We start from the raw sequence: 19,643 nt of genomic DNA on the forward strand, positions 1-19,643 counted from the left end.
ACCATTTATGACTTCATCTCTAAAAGGCAAATGTTTTAATTAAGACATTTCTGAGTCCCCATCTGAAATAGATATCTTCGCGGCAATAATCATCAGAAACATCACGGGAGTAGTGTGGAGCTCAGTTTTATTGATTCGCATCAGTGAACATTCCTCAAAAGCATAGAGCATCTCTAATGGAATTATTTGTTTTCATGCTATAATTACATTTGATTTTTCCTGATATTTCATAGACTTTTTGTTCATGGTTCCATGACTAGACAGAACATTTACAAGTTTCCTATGTCTTTGGCTCAACAAATCCCCTCTCCAGTAAAAAAAAAAAGTCGAGAAATAAGTTTCTTGAAAGAAAAGGACAAATGCACTCTTTCTTTTCCTCTCACGCTCACTCTCTCATATAAGTTGTAGAACTTGCAAAGCCTGATCTCAAGGGAATTCCTAGATTTTTAAAAGAAGCAACACAGTGGAAATCTTGTTGCTACCAGCCCCACAGTTGCTAGAATAGTGTCAGCCCTGCGTCCATTTGCTAAGACAGGAGAAAAGTTTCTCTGCATTAGAGAAAAGGAAATAAAATTTATGCTGGAACGATACGTACAAATTAATTCATTTTTGAGTGGGGGAGAGGCAGCGCCCAGAAGTGTTCAGGACTTATTCTAGGATCACCCCCTGAATCCAGACGGAAGGGAATCCTGAGTACTAAGAATCCAGACCTAAGCACTGACAGGTGTGGACAATCTTGGTCCCCCAAATTTTTTAAACTTATTTCACAACCCAAATAAATGAGGGGTCAAGGAAACAACTTAGTCAGTGACAATACATCTTGCATGTGCAAGAACCTGAGTTCCAGCCTCTACCCCACTTGTCCCACCCCCAGCACTGATGGAGGGAGACACTGAAGGGCCCAGGGGACAGTCTGAGTGATCCTGGTGGCCCCTGAAACCATTAGGCCTTAAACTAGCTGACACATTTACCCTGACTGAGCATTGATCTAGTTGACAGGGCTCCAATGTATTGTTTGGGGGCAACCCCCTCCCCCAAAATAAAATAAAATGAGCTAAAATATTGAATGCAAAAATTTTAAATTGAAACTTGATTATACATCCTAACAAAAATACCAGAATCTGGGATTGGATCACTAGTACAAGAAGTTTGGTGTTGCCTTGAATGCAGCCACCAGATTTGATCCCTGGCATTTCATCCGACCCCCCAAGCAAGGCCGGTGGTAATTCTTAAGTGTAGAACTAGGAGTAATCCCAAGCATTGCTAGTTAGAGCTTAAAAATCAAAATCAAAAAACAAAAATGAAACACCAAAAACTTCTAAGAAAAGTAATGTTTGAGGTTTTTTTTTTTCCCTTGAGAGGTTTTGTTTTTGATTTCACTTTTTTAATTTAAACACCATGGTTACAAGTTTGTTCATGATAGTTTTTTATTCCACAGATAAAGTTGTTCACGAATGATTTCCAGTCATACAATGTAAAACAATGCTCATCAGTGTGCATTTCCCACCACCTCTCTGATACCCTCTCCATCACCTGCTTCTGGAAAAGGCATCTCTCTCTCTCTTTCTCTCTCTTCCCCCCTCTCTGCCTCCCCCTTTTCGTTACATTGTGGTTTGTACTACAAATGCACATTTTTTAATTTGATAATCAGATATTTCTTTTGTTGTTTTTCTTTGCTTTAGCTTTTGCTTTTGGCCATACCCAGAGGTACTCAGGTCTATCCCTGGTCCTGCACTCAGAAGTCACACCTGGCAGAATTGGGGTGGTCATATGCAATGCTGGGGATCAAACCCAAGTTGACCGCTTGCAAGGCAATTGCCCTATCTGCTATGCTATACCCCATCAGGTATTTTCTGTCAACTATATCGTGAACTGCACAAATTAAATAATAATTTTACTATTTACAAAACATTTACCTTTTATTCTTTTTTGGTATACTACTTGTTATCATCATTTTGATGATCAGGGTATGTAGGCTTTTTTTTTTTTTTTTTGCATCATCATTCTATTATATGATACCAGGAGTAGTTAAAAACCCAGTTTACTCTATTTCTAGGGTACCTTTTGGCCCATGGAAAAATAATTTTATATTTGAAGGAAACAGGCCAATAAAGAGCTTTGCAGTCTTAAAATCTTGATACATAAAATACACAGATTTTTTTATTCTTAAATTTACATGTTGGATAAAATGTATTTTTGTCTTTGTTTGCACTACTCCAAATGATCCTGCCTGTGGGATTCTCTCTTTCTTACTCTCTCTCTTCTTCTGATGCTGGCAATCAATCTTAAGTTATCACACATCTAAGGCAAGTGCTAGACCACTGAGAACCTCATGATCCCACATCTGAAGACAGATATGTCTGTCTAGCAATACAGGCAGAATGTCTATGAAACACTACCAGGATGTCATGAAGTACGTGAACAATGAAGATACTTGGAATGAAAACTCACTAACTGTATCTCCAATTAAGGACAAAATGATTAGGAAAATTTGGCATCTAGCAAAGCATTACTGTATAATCTTCATCTTCTTCTCTATTCTTAAACAAACAGTTGCTATTCCCTAGGTTTTCATCTCTATAAACAGTGAGGGTAACACAATTCACATAAGTTTATATCCCACCATATTTCCCTCAAAGAATTATGAAAGAAGTAGAAGAAGAAACATAGGTTATTACAGTATAGGTGTGGAATGATGAAGCACTTCTAAACAGGCAAATGGAATCATTTTAGGGTGTATTTGAGTACTTCGTTTTCAAACAGGCTATATATTTTATAAATTAAAGTAAAGTTAGTCTTTTATTGTTAAGATTTAAATATATTTCTTGAAATATCATTTATTAAACAGTTAAAAACATAATTTCTCTTTCTTTTTTCTTATCCCTGCAATCTGGCTCCTGGCCCAAATACTCAACCCAAATCATTCTCTAAGTTCTTCCAAAATAACTTCTCAGCCAAAATCAATAATATCCTTCTCATCTTTTCAGTTTATTGAAACCCTATTCTTGTCCCTGCAAATACACATTTGATCTCAATTTTGAGGATTTGACCCCTCAAGTTTTCAAGATGGAACCACCACATTAATTCCTTATCACTATCATTAGTTATCCTTAAATTTTTATTTTTTAATTTGTGGCTGTGTGCTCTACGATTATTCCTAGTACTGCTCAGAAGAATCAAATGTTATGCTGGGATTGACAAATTGAAGTCAGCCACATGCAAGGCAAGCACCTGCACTCCAGTTCTTTACCTACCGTTCACTTTCACAACCCTTGCATCTTTTGACTCTAAGTTTTCAACAGCAGATAGTCATGTAAGGCTCTAGTCTCAATTCTCAACTTCCTGCTACTGCTTATTTATACCATCTGTAAAGAGAAATTGAGTCATCCTATTCATAGTTCCCTTACATGAAACATCTAAATATATATCTTCCTGGTTTATTTTCAGAGAATTAATTATTTTAATTTACTGCTGGCTTTTCTGTGCTACAACAGATTTTTCTGTCCCACTGTAAGACATGATATCTATTTAATTCTAGCAAGCATTCAAATAGAGGTATTTTTTTCCATTTTGATTGGATTATTTGTAATGAATATTGAAAGGAGATAACTTCCTTTTTTTAAACAAGTGTATTCCATTTTCCAGCATGCCATCCTATGCCTGTCTACATAGGACATTCCAGGCAAACTAGATTAAATGAACAAAATTTCCTTTTTTCTTCCTCCTTTAATAAGTATATGTATTCTGAGACATCTTTATGAGCATATAAATATATGTAAAATCAAGATTTATCTGCATAGTTTATTCTAAATAACTTTGGAAAAAGCCTTTTTAGGTAATTGGAAATACTTTTAAAACGTAATTAAAAGCTATATAGTCTTCTCTTCACCTCCACAATTTGCATTTAAGATGTATCTATTAAAATGTTTATTTAAATTTCACCTCATTGTCTATGCGTTTTTTCAGGATCCCCCTATGGCTGTAAATCTTGGACTTCGAATGGAGGAAATGATATTTAATCTTGCGGATATTCATTTATTTTTTAATGATTTAGAGGTAAGAATTTTAAGAAGTAAGAATGATTTTTCAACATTAAAATAGTTTGATGGTAAGCTCATAGAAAGAGAAAGATATAAATTTAAGTTCAAAGTGCATAAAGTATTTTGCAAAGAGGAAATGCTTTACAAATATAAATCAAAGTTGTTTCTTTGGAAACAACATAGACAAAAGTGTCTCAGAAAAGTCCTCTGTGTGTTTTCCTATGCCCTGTCCATCTCGGTCCCTTCATGTCTAACGTACAATCCACTTAACACCTTTGGAATGAAAAGTAGATTTGCCAGGTTTCTACCATGATACTTTTTGTTATTAATAACTGGACCGTGGTCACATATATTATTCTATAGCAAGGCTCATTAATTATGCACATGCCTAAAACCTAATTTAGGTAGCATTATTTTCTACTTCCTATTTTTCTAGGTAAACCATACTAGAGCCATTCGCATAGCTGTATGATAACTAGATAACTCCATGATATATATGTATATATATACATATTTTGATTTATAAAAATGTCAGAAGATTAAATTTAAAATCTTGGCTAAGACAATGGATATAGAAACTAAGCTGAAATATTTACAGTTTGTCTTTAGATGACACACTTAAATTTCTTTCATGTCTCAGGGATTAACAATAGAAGGAAAGTATTCAACCACAATCATATTGAGAATAAAGAGGAAAATTATTGTTGTTGAATTCTTAATCTTTGTAAAACATTTTAATTTATTATTGCATTGATTAATTTTGAAATGAGTGTTTAACACACAGTCTCAGAGTAACTTTACTATCCACAAGCATAAAAGCTATGCTCAAGATTACTTACCTGCCTTAAATATTGAATTTGGAACTCTCAATATTTTGGTACCCAGAGCACAGATTTCTGCTCTCATTCCCTGCAGAATGAATAAAAGTAACCCAAAAAAAGAAAACCCAAATTAATTGCTTGCTTGTGATAATTCTGAAGTTAATATGAATTTTTAATTGATACGATCTTGCATTCAATTTTAGTTAAAGTTTATGATTCAGAGTAAAAGAGTAGTGTGTAGTAAAATCTGGTAAATAATGTTCTGTTTTCATTTTCTCTACAGCTAATTGCTGCTTTTCCTAGAAAATAAAAATGCCTGTCTGTTTGAAGAGGCTCTTTCTCTTTCAGAAACTTTTATTATCTTAATAAATGATCAGTTTTATGTTTATCATAAATATTTATAATAGTAAGAACTATATGATTTTAAAGCATAAATTTGTTTATATGCATTAATAACTTTTAGGTTGGTGTTTGGGCTGATTAAAATGAATGAATATCAGATCTAAATAAAATTATGATATTTATATTTAAACGTTAATATATGAAATGAAGTTCAGCTTTATCATTTTTTATTTCATTGTTTATTCTTTACTTGAAATAAGTGACCATTTTACTTATATAGTGACATATTAGATCCTAGATGGATTCTATATATCAGCCATCGTTTAATAAAACACTAATGTGAGAGCTTAAAGCAGCATATGCTCGATCTGCAAATATCTTTAAGAAATGTGACATAGGGGCCAGAGAGATAGCATGGAGGTAAAGCATTTGCCTTTCATGCAGAAGGTCATTGGTTCAAATCCCGGCATCCCATATGGTCCCCCGAGCCTGCCAGGAGTGATTTCTGAGCATGGAGCCAGGAGTAACCCCTGAGCACTGCCCTTTGTGCCCCCACCCCCAGAAAAAAGAAATGTGACATAAATATTGGTACATAAGAAACGTGGGCAGCTTTAGTGCTTTAAGAATTTTTATGTTGAATTAGAAACCATAAAAACTGTACTCTTAAAATATCTATGGAAGCTCTATTAAAAATAGTAACTGAAAATATTGGCATTGACTTTTCTTTTATAATTATATTTTTAGTTGTATTTTAGAATTGTAAAAATATCTAATTTTGGTTCAAACACTAAAACCGAGGTAGCTAATGATATTGTTATTTTTGAAGGATGTAATCTTAGCATATAAGTTGATTGAATTCTCTGACATGCATGTCACACACATGCTTACATATGCCAATGGAATGCTTAAGGCATTCAAAGTCCAATTACTGATTACTGAGATAAAACAAGCATTTAAACTAATAAAATCTGGAAAATAGTTTAAGATCATTTCAAAAATCACTTAATTAGCTCCGATTCTTTACATCTGATTTTGAAAGTCAGCTTTACTGACATTTATATTTTTAATTTCATAAAACCAGTATCAGAGACTTTATCATTATTACTAAGATATTTCTGCTTCTGCTGACAAAAAGGAAAATTCCTAAAGAGTGTGACGACATCATTAGTCTACTCTACTGTGTACTCGCAAGACTTTTTTATCCACTCCGAACCTAATTTGAGACACAAATCCTTTCTAGTCCACCAACATATGTAGTAGCAGCTGTTCTCACATAATTCCTTAAAAGTTAACAAATTTAAATCCTCCCAGTAAGCCCTTCACTACATCCTGCCCAACTGCAAAGAAGGCAAAATGCTTATACTAGTCCCCCAAGAAGAGAGTAGTTTTGTTTTAACAAAATATTATTTCAGTTAGAATAACTTCCAGAAAAGAAGGCACTCGGGAGTTCAAGCTCACAATGGTGAGAGAAGACCACTGTGATTATATTGCTAAAGATAGAGACAACTTTGTGGTTGCATTATAAATCAAAATAAAAGAAGTTAAGATTTATATCAGAATCGTTTCTAATGTCTAAATTTTTACATTGAAACTTTCTAAAATCTAAAACATTGCATTACTTTTATGTGCCAGGCTCTGGTTAAAATTATTTTTGCAACTTTTCTCAGGGTGGAACTAATTGAAAAGCAATTATTTTAGATCGTTCTCAAAGTGTAAGTGATTGAAGTCCAAGCTTCCTACACTAGACTGTGATTCTTGGGCAAGAGACCAGAATCAACAAGGATAGTTAACCAGGCCTAAAGTTAAAGAGAAATTCTATTTGGAAATACCTCAAACATAACTTCAAATATGGAGCTCATGGCCCAATAAGTTTGAGATGCTGATGTCCTTGAAAGTGAAAAATAAATTTGGCGGCAAAATGTGCAAATTAATCATGTGAATTAATAGTTGAAATGTCAGAGGAATTTATCTAAAATTTGAGATGTATTAAATATAGAAATAACTTCTAATGAAGAGTATAATTTGCAAAGATTTCTCCCAACATTTTATGTCCTTAGTTTATAATAAAAGAAATACATGTAAATTTCTTACATGAGGAAAGATGTCAGAACTTCACTGGCATGAGCCTCTTACATATACTATTTCATTGGTGATTTCATTCATTTTACCTTCATACCAAGTGTCAGTCTCTCTAATAATCCTTGTCATCTACATCTACTTTGCTTCTCCTCTTTCTCTGATAAGAATTTTATTTCCAGTTATGATAAGTGAGTTAAAAATAATTCACCGTTCTGTCATAAAACCTCTTCAAACACAGCTACCATTGCTTGTAATACTTTCCTTGAGATTTTTCTAGAAGCATAATGAAATCTCTGGTCAAAGTTTGGACCATAGTTATTACTCAAAAGCAGTGAAAATGATGATGCAACTTTCTAATATTTGCTCTCTCTGATGCTTATGCCTGAGATCATCTACTACTCTTTCATTCTCTCCTCACTTATGATATATGTGGACATTATTATAGTCCTTATAATCCAGAAAATTACCACTTTATATCATCATAACTTTGTGTTAGGAAGTTTAAATGAATGTGGGATTATGTTAAGTAACTATAATTTGTGTAGACTAAAGCCCTTTATTCAACAAGATACAGTTGTATGTTTAGGCTAGACTGGGATCTTATGTGGAGATATGTTTGGATAATAAACCTTCCCTACCCCTGCCTCCATGCAGGGAATTTCTTATTTAAAAATCATCAATCCCATAATTCATTGAAAATCATATGAATATTTAAAATTAATTTATCTGTTTTTCTGTTTATATGCCAAAATTGCATTAATTGGGCTAGTTACTAAATTCTGTAGTTTGAAAGTATCCTGACCTAATGCATTCATTCTCAAACTTTCATGGGATCTTATAATTCTATGGATAACTATGTGAGATTAAATATTTTACTTTCAGATATTTCTGATTTATATAATGAGAAGAAATAGCTGAAAAATCTTTGCTTAACACTTCATCTTATTTCCAAAATAATGATTTCACCAACTATGATTAAAATTATTTTATGAAGGCAGTGGGTAAAAATGAGGCCCATAACTATGATAGCCCCTACTTATGAGAGCAGTAAATACCAGGTATGTGAAAAATGCTAGCAAATACATTTAGATCATGTACTATTCATTCATTAGGTCTTGGAAACTATAGATTGTGTGAAGGTAGAATAACCTTAGAAAATCAAACAGTTGAATGAATACATGAAATTTATCATGTTTTTCTGAGACAGTGTAATTTAAGACAATCCAATTGTGTGGATAGGTATACTTAAAGTTTAGTTTGCTATAATTTTGTAGTACATTTAGGATGGTAAATCTTTTTAATATTCATTCAAATTGAAAATGAGTTTTTGTCAGTTTAACAAAAGAAAACATATAATCATCTTTTTATTGTGTTAAAACTATAATACTTTTTAAAATAGCAACGTGGTTATTTTAACAGCAACATGGTACTTTTTCTTAAGCCAGCGAAAGACAGGAAGTCAGAGAAATTTCATAGGACATCATAATTATGGAGTTCCTGTGTTGCTGCTCAAAAAATAAATTAGTTAAAAAGTATTAACTGTCTGAGCTTAGACCAAACATGTTGTAAGCATATACATTTAGTTTTGCTTCCATTCATAAATAAAATGGAACAGAAATGCTTGAGTCATAGAAATTAAAACAAATTGTTGATAGTTTAATCTGTTATAAATAATATAAAACGTATCAGTTTTTTAATTTTAACTTTTTTAACTCTAAAATAAAAACAACAACAACAACAATTTGCAGACCATATGTTTTCAAGCCCCTTTTATGGATTTTGGTTTTAGAGTGGAAATACACCATTTTCCCTGGATGGGACTGTGAGATGGCCGAGCAGATGCTGCCCTCTGCTGGCCACCGACTTCTCAAATGGAAAGGTAAAAAAGCATTATAATGTGTGGGTCGTCATTTGAAAAGCAAATGATTTTTTCAATGTTTTGACAGGAATGCGATCAAGTTCATATAGATGATGTTTCTTCTGATGATAATGGACAGGACTTAAGGTAAGCCATGCCATTAAGCTGAAGTTTCCTACAGAAATTCCGCCTTGGAGTTTTGCACATGTAATTACTTCTTTTGTTTCTTTTTAATGTATTTTGGGTGTTGCAGTACCTACAGTTTTGCAACTGATGGCTTCCATGCAGCTGCAAGTAGTGCAAACCTTTGTTTGCCAACAGGTGTGAGAGGAGGAGTTGACTGGATGAGGAAGTTGGCTTTTCGTTACAGAAGAGTAAAAGAATTATACAACTCCTACAAAAACAATGTCGGAGGTATGTGAGACTTTTTGCACCAAAAGTACTGTAGAAGCATACTTTGAAGTTGCATGTTAAAAACTATACTGCTGTAAACTAAATTACCAGTAAGTCATATTGAATGAGCTCATATTGAGCCCAAATGCTTAGCCTCACCAATTGGGGGAAGGGTCAATGCCTAACTGCAGAATCATAAACTGTACTGCACTGCACTTGTCACAGGAACTGGGAATTATCTTTTTGCCCAGATGCTTTGTCAAGACTTCTAGGAGAGCATTGGGGCTTGGGGGCATTCTAGCAGGGCTTTCTACTCTTGTCATTTGAGACAATATTGTGGAAACCAGGCATAGGAACTAAAGGAACTGAGGGAATGGGCAGAAGTGTGTCAAAAACAAGCTGTCTAGTCCTTGCAGAGTTGTTAACAATCAGCGCAGTCTAGAATCCTATCAGAAATAAATATAAGCAATACTTGGTGTCATTTTAGAGGCGTTTAGCAACTCGGTCGGTCTGAAAAAAAGTCTCTTCTCCATAAAGGCTGACTGGGGAAGGGCAGGAAGCAAACTAGGGCATTGATGGCAGGGAATATACACTGGCAAAGAAATGGGTGTTGGAACATTGACTGAAACTCCATCATAAGCAGCTTTGCAACTTTGTAACAGTGATCAATTGAAAAGTTTATTAATTAAAAATTATATCTTCTCTAAGAGCTTATCTTTCCCTTCTATTCTGTTAAATGTGACTAGCACAGTGTTAAAGAGTTCAACTATTTTGTAGCGAACATCTGAACAGGATAAAGCCATATAATTGGATATCACATCTAATATACTGGAGATGTTTTTTGATAAAATAGGCTTTGGTGGACTCTAATGTTAGGATTTGTCTAATACTAAGAATAGGAATGTCCTAGGATTAGGATTTGTTGTGTCACGTGAGATTTTTCTTCCAGAGGTTGTCTTGTCTTGAAAACATTTTATGATGATGATTAGCAGAATTCAGAGTCTACAATGAAATAATGGTGTCAGAGTGATAGTACAGTGGTTAGTGTGCCTATCTTGCATGTGACCAAGCTTGGTTCAATCTCCCAAGCACCATAGGAGTGATAGCTGAGCACAGATCCAGTCATAAGCCAGAGCACTGCCAGGTGTACCCCACCAAAAAATAAAAATAAAATGAAATAGAACTAAAGATGTGTGGGTGGATGTTATATATTTTATATTTGTAGAATTATGCTGATTAATAATATTTTATCTTTGTATATATTATGTATATATTGCACATATGTACTGAAGATGAAACTGGGTGCCTATTTTGTATCCTCCTTGCTAGTTAGCCAGGAAACACATACTCAATAATGATGGAGACAAAAAATTGTATGCTACATACTATAATAATATTATAAGATTATAAGTGTGTCCTAGTGGCAGAGGGTATGCCTTGTATGTATGAGGCCTTCAGAATCAGTCATCATAATATTGTAATAATATAATAGCACCAATAATAGTAATAACAGTCATGTTACTACCAAAATGTAGCAGAGATATATGACTTAAGTTTCCAAATGGGACATAGGTCTCCTTCAGGCTATTAACTTGCCCAAGAACCTTGGAGACCACTTGGATTTTCAGAATTTTTGCTTCAGGATTTTAACTTGAATTCTTAACTTCTTTTTTTCAAAAGGCAGTATTTTTGATAACTTTAGTACCGATATAGAATATATTAATATCTCTGTGTGATCATTCCATTATTAATGTTTCAAAGTCATAATGATTTTGATTATAAAGAAACTAGACTTTTTAGGCAACTACATGTATACATATATGCACATATGTGTGTATGTATATATTTGATTTGGGGAATCACACCTAGAGGTTCTCAGGCCTTACTCTGACTCTGCACTCAGGAATCAATCCTAGAAGTGCTTGGGTGATCAGTGAGAAGGCTGGGAAGGAACCCAGGTCAACACTTTCAAGGACACACTTTACCAACACATTCTCTCTCCCACCGCACAGTCGTAATATTTGAAGTACAGCATTTTAAGCTAGAAGTACTATCATTTCTGCAAATCGAATTCACCACAATCTATTGGTGAATGATGTAGGATTGTCAATGTGCTCTTCAAATGATTAGTATTCATGGTTCCAGATTCTTTGTGTGTGTGTGTGTGTGTGTGTGTGTGTGTGTGTGTGTGTGTGTGTGTGTGTGTGTGTGTGTGTGTGTGTGGTTTTTGGGTCACACCCGGCAGCGCTCAGGGGTTATTCCTGGCTCCAGGCTCAGAAATTGCTCCTGGCAGGCACGGGGGACCATATGGGATGCTGGGATTCGAACCGATGACCTCCTGCATGAAAGGCAAACAAACGCCTTACCTCCATGCTATCTCTCCGGCCCCATGGTTCCAGATTCTAGTTCAGTGAGACCAGAAACCAGGAGTCACTTTTTCACTATTTATTCCCAAACTTATTCTTGTAAGTAAATGATTCAATAAATGTTTATTGAGTGAGTGAATGATAACCAGTTCTAAACTGAATGATAATTATTGATATGATGATTGATGAATCAATCTTCACATCTGATATAGGCTGGAATAAAAATGATCTGACGAGACAGGGTGCCTAGTATTCAAAGATTTGAAATGTTCACTCCTTTAATCTACCTTGCTTTGGGGGATTTCAGGTCTTCTTGGCCCTGCCAAGAGAGATGCATGGCTGCAGTTACGGGCAGAAATTGAAGGTCTAACAGATTCCTGGCTAACGAATGCACTTAAATCTTTATCTATCATTAGTAAAAGGTAAGTAGTATTGCTGCAGCTTTTATTGTATAGTATCGAAGATGTAGATCTAATAAGTTAGCATATAAAATGTTTCATGATTTTTGATCTAACATTTTTTGTGTCAAGTGATTTCCAATGTGTGTATGTTGGTATGAGGGTAGAGGTTGCTACTTGTCAGAATATCCAGATGCTTTTATTTATCTTCACCCATTTTAACTACTAGTAATTTCTAACATAAGATCATTTTATTTCTAAAAAATAAAGAAAACATTCTATTGTGGGTAAAATACAGGAAATAATAGCAAAAATGAAAGGCTACAGTGTTTATATTACAAGTGGATGTTTTTATGTCTTTGGAGCAATTACAAATTCCTTACATATTTTAAAGATATCAAAAACACAGAGAAAGCTTCTGAAATAATAATGTTTATATTGTTTGACTTAATAAGTGAAATGATGACTTCTTACCAGTAATAGAATTAGATGGACATAAATAGTTGAACACTGTGTGTTATAAATATGTTTATAGAATACTATATATCATGAAAAAATTATATCTGGTGGCATATAGCTGAATCCTGTATTTGCTGAGAAGGAAAGAAACACAATTTATTGTTTCTCAAGAAATATCCCAGATTAAAACAAAAAACAAGTTACATAATGTTTACATATACTACTTCTATAGTATATAGAGTTTGCTGTCCTTTACTTGGGTTATTTAATTCAAATTTAATATCATTTACCACTTTGAGGTACAAGTCATTTCTCACTGAAGATTCAAATATCATGAAAATTCTCAATTATTTAGCCTGTTGCTATATTGATAAATTTCATGAGATAAATATGTTTGAGATGTCAGAAAAACACATAATTATAAACAAATATTGTTAAATCATGTATCACAGTCTTCAGAAGCAAAGTGTGTACTTTCTGGTTTTATTGCTTTTCTATTAATATAATATCAGAACATATACAGATGTGTAAAATTTGGTGCATGAAAAAATATGTATGTGCCAGGTCAATAGTACAGCAAATAGAATGCTGCCTTGCACATAACTGACCCAGGTTCAATCCTTGGCACCCCATATAGCCCCTGAGCACTGCTAGTACAGTCTCAGGAAAAAGCCCTGAGTACTTAGGTATGCAACCCACAACAAAAGAAAATCTATCTAAAGTATTAAGAAATCAAAAACAGGTCCTGGAGAGATAGTACAACAGATAAGGCTCTCACCTGGCATACAGTTAACTTAAATTTGATTCCTAGAATCACATATGTCCCCTGAGTCCCTCCATGAATGATCCCCAAGTACAGAGCTTACAGAGTCAGAAATAAGTTCTGAGCACCGTAAGGGGTGGCTGAAATACCAAAAAAAGAAAAAAAAAGAAATTATTTATGTGGCTAAAGTTACATGAAAAATATTCTACATTGTGCAGACACATGATCAAGTAGCTTTCATACATTATGTTTTGCTGGGGGAAAGGAAATAATAGATACTGTATCATAAATGCATATATTTATGATATCTATAAGCAACAAATATATAAAAAATCATATAAATATATCGGATGGTAATAATGATAAAAAATATACACAGACACTCAAAGAGTAAATGTACAAATTAAAGTAGTTAACCACCTCTAAATGATTTAAATATTGAGGCATTTTATTCCTTTCAATATTTTTTTTTTGGAGCGGGGGAGGCACACCGGGTGTCTCTCAGGGGCTTTCCTGGCTATGTGCTCAGAAATCGCTCCTGGCTTGGGGGATCATATGGGATGCCAGGGGATCGAACCGTGGTCCATCCTAGGCTAGCACAGCCTAGGCCTTACAATTTGCACCACTGCTCCTGCCCCAATTTTTCTATACTTTATTAATTTTATATTAGAACTATATTTAAAAACAAACCATGTGAGGTTTCAGACCTGACTTTATGAAAGTGACCCTGAGCCCAGAGAGCACAACTGACTGTGACTATATTAACAAAAATGGTGCAACTCAGATTCTCATATAGTTTTGTGAAAGTAGTATCTTTAAATGCCAGTGTATTTTTATTCTATATTATCATTTGCTTTTAGGAGTTATAGTCCCTATCATAAAGTGTTGATGATGCTGATTTAGACATAAAAATGTTTTAAAAGGCTATACATGCAAAAATTTTATTGTTTTTAAATAAATTATATATATTTTCTCTACACATGATATATAAAGAAAAATACCTTTAAATGCACAGGAAGCTAAATATATGTATAATCATGTCAAGTTAATATTAAGCTGATCCTCAGAGTAATTGTTGTAACAAGGTTGTTGAAAAGCATAGAAGAGATTTCTAAAGAAATCGTCACAAAATATTTTAAGGAATTGTGATATAAACTCTATAATAGGTAAAGGTTCATCATCGTGAGCTTTTTAAATCCTAATTTCATGTGTGTTAAAAGCTTGTCAAAACAAGGAACTCACTTTCCCATAATCCCAACGGATCACAGTTCATTTATTAGATTTTTACAATCCACTTTTCTTCATGTTTTATCTCCCTCCCATACTACAGCTTAAGACATATTTATAAGTATTGGAAATATTTATAAATTACAAAGAGATTCTCAAATCCAAAATGTAGGGAAGGCCTTGGTAGATGGATTAAAATTGGTTGTATTACATAGAAAATGTTCTCTGTTGTTATTGAGAGGTAGATTTAGGAATTTAACCCCTCTAGTCTAAATAAATCTCCTTCTTTATGTCTTCCAGATTATGGCCTCTGAGCTTCTTTATATTGTACTATTCTATAACTTCATTCTCCCTAGATTCTATGCTTTTCCAGGCTCTAAAATGATGTTGGTACTTATGAATCTTATCCTTCCCATGATTGGTTGCTATTGGTTTTGCTCTGAGGTTCAACTGGGACTTGAGGCAATATTTAGCAGAGAAAGTATTACTATTTCAGGTGTCTCTCTCTGTGTGTGTATATGTTGTGTTCTTGTAGGTGGGACACAAAAACATCATTTAGATGTTTATTTTTGTTTGTTTTTTTCCTCTGCCTCTATTTGGGTATTATAATTCTTATATTTTTCATAGTGCCTGCCAGTTAGTAGGCATTCCATGAATAGTTGTTGAATGTTAAAATGTTAGATTATAAGGATATATTTTATTATAGATTGAGAGACTGAAGTGGCAGTTTCAAATCTGCATTATGAAAAGTTACTTAGTTTTAGAAAGTAGGCATTCCATGAATAGTTGTTGAATATTAAAATGTTAGATTATAAAGATATATTTTATTATGGATTGAGAGACGGCAGTGGCAGTTTTAAATCTGTATTTTGAAAAGTTACTTAGTATTAGAAAAAATATGTATTTCCTCCATTATCTTAGGAGTAACTGCGTAAATGTGTTGGTAACAACAACGCAACTGATCCCAGCACTTGCGAAGGTTCTACTCTATAGCTTAGGAGGTGCTTTTCCTATTGAGAATATTTACAGTGCAACTAAAATAGGTAAGAAAATGATTTCTAACTCTTTATAAAATGTGTTTGCATATGTTTTTGGTGAGTTTTCATAGTGTCTGTTTCTGCATGGTTTATCTTTCGTTAATTTTTTCATTAGAATCCAAGGAATTTTGTTAAAATATATTATTTTTAAAATGGTCACTTCAGCACCACCTGGAGTAATTTCTGCACCCAGAGTCAAGATTAAAACTTAACCCCTGCTAACTATACCCCAAAAATAAAAATTACAAAGAGACAAAATTTTAGCCAAGTAATTCTGAACTTCAGTATCTGAATAGTTCTAGGTCATTTCATATAAATATGCTAATACACAATAAACATATATTTCATTGTGGTATATCTTATTTAATTAAAATGCTTTATCTGTAGCCCTGATATTTACTATTTTGATTACTGTGATTTTTATAGTGCTTTTTGCATCATCAATAATCAATTGTATGATGAAACAGAATATATTATACATACATTATTTTCAGTGATGCATATATACTATTTATATATAGTAACAATAATATAGACCTAAGATAAAATTTATTTTCATATTTAGATTGAACTAGTGACATAACATAATTTGATAGGAAATCCTCATTTCCCAAATTATTTAGTGGCAAAGATACTACAAATTTGTTCATTTTAGAGTATCTAAATGTGGAGCATTTATAACCTAAAACTTTAAATACATATTCAAGCAACTCTTCCAACCTGAAAAAGTTCAAAGAACATAGCTCATTTATTGCATTTTCAAGGAAATAACTGGGAAAATAGATGAGTTATGTAATGTGGCTAACGGTCACCAAATGTAGATCCTAGCACCTTGACTAAAGAATTTAAAAAATCCTAAAATGTCTAATCAAAAATAGTCTGCTCTGGGCTTTGCAGGGATCGACAAGAACAAATGGAGCCCTTAGTTGCAGCTGTCAGGAGCATGATTCAATAGAACCAAGCTTTTGTAAAGCAATTGGAATTTGTCATAAATGCTATAATTCAGAACCTGAAAACATTTCCACTCAAATTTAATATAGATGCACATATATACTAATGTGATTAATAATTAGAAATTGATTTTGTTTTTTGACAAATAAAATTCTTATATACCAGCATAAATATTTTCTCTAGCAAAGACAATATTCTTTTATGTTGAACAAATTTCCTTTTATTAGTTGTTAAAAAATATCACTTTATCTTTTCTTGCAAACAAGTATAGGACGTTTTGGGGTCTGAGTTATTATATTCCGAAAGAAATGCCAAAACAACACTAGCTACATGAACAATGTTGGAATCAAGTTCAAAGAATAGTAACAATTTTTGAAAAGATAAACATGTCAAAATATTACAATATTATTCCCTGAATGCAATCAGAGGACATTCATGTCCCCATTCAGTGGCCAATCAGATAGCACCCTTCGTGCAGTTACTCTGAGCAAACTAGTTCTCAGTGACCTGAAAAAATGAGTTGTTTATCTAGGTAAGATTCTTATATTATTATTTCCTCTTTCCTTTAGGAGAAGCTTGCATTTTTCAAAGAAATATTTTGAATTGTCTTAGTATACTACTTAAAGTAAGGTTGTAATATAGAATCAAAGTGAATGCTAAAGCTGAAAATTTCTATAAGATTGTTGAGATTTTCTGCTAACATTTCTCTTTGTCAAATGCTTAACCCCTCTGACTTCTTTGGATTGCAATAGATGCTTGTTTACTCTGTTCCAAGTCCAGACTTACATCATTTTAAACATTTGTTGATTTCATTAACCCAGGAATTGAGAACTAGTTTAAGTGATTATTGATAAGGAGTAATTAACCTAACACTTTATAAATCTCTAGGTTAATGAATGCAATGGATGGAAGAATAAGCAGTGCATTGTTTTTCAGGCAAGGAAAGCTGTTTTGAACGTATAGTGTCCAGATTTGGCACTAACATAATTTATGTTGTGATTGGAGATGGCCGAGATGAAGAGCATGCTGCTATCCAGGTAACTTCACTCTGAACTTTATCTCATTTATCTTCCAGGAAAAGAAAGTTGCTTTGAACGAATAATGCAAAGGTTTGGCAGAAAAGTAGTATATGTTGTAATTGGGGATGGTGTAGAAGAAGAACAGGCAGCAAAAAAGGTAACCTGTCTCGAACAATGTTGGTGTGATACTTGCAATGCAAGCTTTCTTGTTTGCATTCCTGTAGTTTGGCCCAATGGCAGTTTAACAAATTATTTACATTTATAGATGCAAAGCAGTAAGAGCATGATAAAGTCATACTTACATTCAAATAAACCATTTGGAGTTTAGCATTTTTGCCTGTGTAATAAGAAATGCAAGTGGATAGTTATACTTACATTAATATTAATCATTCATATTTAAATACCCAAATATATAGTAGCTCTTAAGAAGGGGGAATAACAAACTTTAAGTATAGGAAAGATAAGATTCTAGTAAAGTTTATTGAAAAAGTATAATGAAGTTTGATATAAGATCTATAAAAAATCTTAACTTGTTCTTCCTTCATCGTTTTGTCCTTGTGAGTTTATGTAATAAGAAAACTCCTTAATGATAAGTGTTGAGAAAAGACTGAAGAGCAGAAGAAAAATAACTATTGTGAGAGAATTTAATAAATGCTACAGGATGGAGGAGCTAACTCAGATTCTATTGTGCCACTTTATCATAGAAACTTAAAAGCAACATACTTCACATTTTTAATGAGTATTTCCTGTTTTGATGAGTCATTGGTACTTGATTGGAGCCAAGAAGTTGACTTTGAATTAATTCAGAAGACTTTGAATTTATTCACAAGATCTCAAAGTCCTAAGTAGTTAAATAAGCCTTTCATACTTTAAATAAGTATTTCTGAAGAAGAAATCAGTATGATCAAATATCTTTAGATGGTGACCAATATCAAAAAATAGTGACTTTAGTATTGGCCCCAGAAAAAAAAAACTATTAACCAATGCAACATTGAAATCTACTGGTTCTTTTTATTGAATGAGAGCAAACTATTATTTACCTAAGATAAAAGTAATATAATTTTCTAATCAAAGAAATATTAGCTATGCTTTTTAAACAATAACATATCAGGTTGAATCGTTTCATATAGGAAAATGTTGTCTTTATTGTCCTGATTTTAAATCATCATCTAATAAAGTCTTTGATAAACACTTGCATTACTAAAGTGATTAACAGATTTCTGATAAGATAAAAAGATTTTCATTTAAAAGTTAGGGACAAGAGGGATAGCGCAGTGGTAGGGCATTTGCCTTGCATGCAGCTGACCCAGGACGGACTTCGGTTTGATCCCTGGCTTTCCATATGGTCCCCCAAGCCAGAAGCGATTTCTGAGAACATAGCCAGGAGTCACCGTGTGTGGCCCAAAACAACAGCAACAACAAAAAGTTTATCACTAAATTAGAAAGAAAAAATGGCTTGTTTTTAACCATTTAAAATCAAATTGGAAATTGGAGAGAGTTTCCACTTTAAATGGCTTAGTAAATTATCGGAGGCCACCTTGAAATTATCTGTCTCTCTTCATATTCAGAGCATTTGTATGCTCTCTGTCTACACCTGAGCATCGTGGTTGAATTTAACATTGCAAGTGACCCAAGACCACTATCCATAACCCAAGGATCATGATCATGAGTGCAGTCAAGAGGAACTTGAAATGTTTCCAGTTGCACATAATTAAAATTACCTTCTAGGCTCTATAATTGTCAGTGCCTTGAGTCTTTTGTCTCATTATTTCATTTTTGTGCTTTTTGGAGGGATACAGACTCAGTTCTCAACTTGCTTTATTTTTATATGGCACTACAATTGCACAAGAAACAACATTATATACATATAATTCAGAAAACGCTTTTCGT

At 33.3% G+C, this 19,643-nt stretch overlaps 1 protein-coding gene across 1 annotated transcript in view; it reads left to right on the plus strand.

Annotated features, from left to right (window-relative positions):
• EYA4 (EYA transcriptional coactivator and phosphatase 4) overlaps positions 1-16,709 on the plus strand; it is a 304,073-nt gene extending 287,364 nt beyond the window's left edge. The window contains exons 14-19 of the mRNA XM_049789603.1: positions 3,967-4,056; positions 9,229-9,287; positions 9,394-9,554; positions 12,207-12,321; positions 15,668-15,789; positions 16,681-16,709. Of these exons, the coding sequence (XP_049645560.1) occupies positions 3,967-4,056; positions 9,229-9,287; positions 9,394-9,554; positions 12,207-12,321; positions 15,668-15,789; positions 16,681-16,709 (576 nt within the window). The remainder of the gene's footprint in view (positions 1-3,966; positions 4,057-9,228; positions 9,288-9,393; positions 9,555-12,206; positions 12,322-15,667; positions 15,790-16,680) is intronic.
• Positions 16,710-19,643: the final 2,934 nt, after the last annotated feature.

The sequence above is a fragment of the Suncus etruscus genome, chromosome 15 (assembly GCF_024139225.1).
Source record: "Suncus etruscus isolate mSunEtr1 chromosome 15, mSunEtr1.pri.cur, whole genome shotgun sequence".
NCBI lineage: Eukaryota > Metazoa > Chordata > Mammalia > Eulipotyphla > Soricidae > Suncus > Suncus etruscus.